Genomic DNA, 2,067 nt, shown 5'->3' on the forward strand with positions numbered 1-2,067 from the left:
TAGTGTGGAATCTATGAATCAACAAAAAGTTAGATGATCTGATACACGGTGGATCATGATTATTAAATTTTAACCTATCACCGAATATTAGAAAACCATCAACTCCTAATTTCAATTCAAATTTGGTCTCATATATAATGTCAACTCAATAAAATTAGAGACCTAAAACAATATTTAAAAATGAGATTAGATGGTAAAAGACATTAAATAAATAAATAATGTAAATGAACTTTCATCGTGATCATTTTTTCACAAAGCATCTTATAAAAAATTGAAAGTAATCACATTAGGAGGTTGGTCTCTATAATGTATCACATCAATAAGATCCCAAATATAAGAGATTTTCACTGGTTTGCAAAATCCATCAATTAGACGATTGCATGTCATCATATCAGGAATAATATTTTTAGACTACATTTTGGTGAAGAGATTCATCCACCGTTTCATTTTTACATAATCCATTAATCTCCTTCGGGGTTCGAGCCATAATAATATATAGAATCCATTAAAGAATTATAAGTAATATCAGGTTTCCCCCTACCTTTTACAATCACAGATGACAAATTTTGAGCTTCTTTCACCTCTCCTTCCTCACATTAACCATCAACCAGTTTAGTAAAAGTATAAACATTTGGGCTTGGACAGGTGCTTTTCAGTACCATCATTTCATTGAAGAAACCAGTGAGTTGTTTTAATTGACCAATAATGCAAAGAATTCAAATTATGGATACAAATAGTCATCTACTATCTTCAATTGTATTAAGCAACAATAATACAATGTATTGTTTTTGTATCTTACAGTTAGTTCCCTGCACTCAATAATTCCGGTGTTAGCCGTTTGATAGAGATCAAATTATGCACATTGCATCTTCGAAAAAATCATAAATTCGAAATGTCAATCCGCTGTCTCATCTTCATCAACGACCAAACAATGAGCTACTCTTAAGAAAAGAATTCAAACTCGGGATACCCTTTCCGATTCATAACTGGTTTAAATTTCATGGTTCTCCTATACCTCTCCAATATACCATCTTTTATTCTTTGGTGCATTTCACAATTCAACAATTCATCCTCGCCCTTCAAAACAAGTCCATCACAAACCAATTTATAAGTATACTCACGAGGAACAAAGCCTCTATCAACCAACTCGACAACAAAACTCCAAGCATCGACAACTCTCTCAACCTCACAAAGCGCGTGAATAATTGGCGTATAAGAACTACAACTAGCCACTACCCCTTCATCATTCAACCTCTGCATATCCCTTAAAAACTCAACAGCCTTATCAATCTCATTCACAGCACAATAATATCTTATAAAAGAATCATAAGTAACACGATTCGGAACACATCCTCTTTTCTTCATATCATCAAACAACTCCAAAGCTCGTCCAACACGGTAAGTTTTACAACAACCATCAATCAAAGCATTGTAAGTAACAACATCAGGAACAATACCTCGAAAAACCATAACACGAAAAAGCTTGTTCGCTTCATATAATCTCCTCCGAACCGCCTTTTTACATCCACTAATCTTGATACCATACCTACAATAAGAACTAATCAAAATAGTGTAAGTGAAAGTATCAGGTGGACAACGAAAACCAGGAAGTTCCATTTGTTGAAGCAAGTGTCTAGCTTTGGTGAAATTCCCAACATTACACATTGCATTAATCAATGAATTATAAGCTTGAATGTCCGGTTTGCAACCGAACTGTCTCATTCGGTAAAAAGTTAGCGAGGCTTCGTTTATTAAGCCTTGTTCAGCTAGGACTTTTATCAAACACGTGATGGTCGCGGTTGTAATAACATTGTTATTGTTATTGTTATTATGATTATTGTTAATATTACTATCATTAACATTACTCGTTGATTTGAGAAAATGCCACAGGGATTTGGTGTCTTTCGATTTGGCGATGAGGATCGCCATTTCGAGAGAGGTGGATTGAGTGTGTTGAAAGTTGAAGTGGGAATGAATCCAATGGAGAAACTCATGGGCTTTACGGAGGGCGAGGTGGGTTAAATACGGGTTAGTGTGATGGGCTTTGGGGTGGGATGAAAGAGGGAA

General features: G+C 35.0%; 1 protein-coding gene across 1 annotated transcript; it reads right to left on the minus strand.

Annotated features, from left to right (window-relative positions):
* Nucleotides 1–221: 221 nt before the first annotated feature.
* LOC101504335 (pentatricopeptide repeat-containing protein At1g77405) lies at nucleotides 222–2,061 on the minus strand. The gene has a single exon (XM_012719237.3). It carries the CDS (start codon nucleotides 1,927–1,929, stop codon nucleotides 943–945), a length of 987 nt encoding a protein of 328 aa, XP_012574691.2. The 5' UTR covers nucleotides 1,930–2,061; the 3' UTR covers nucleotides 222–942.
* Nucleotides 2,062–2,067: the final 6 nt, after the last annotated feature.

This window comes from Cicer arietinum, chromosome 8 (assembly GCF_000331145.2).
Source record: "Cicer arietinum cultivar CDC Frontier isolate Library 1 chromosome 8, Cicar.CDCFrontier_v2.0, whole genome shotgun sequence".
In the NCBI taxonomy this organism is placed as follows: domain Eukaryota; kingdom Viridiplantae; phylum Streptophyta; class Magnoliopsida; order Fabales; family Fabaceae; genus Cicer; species Cicer arietinum.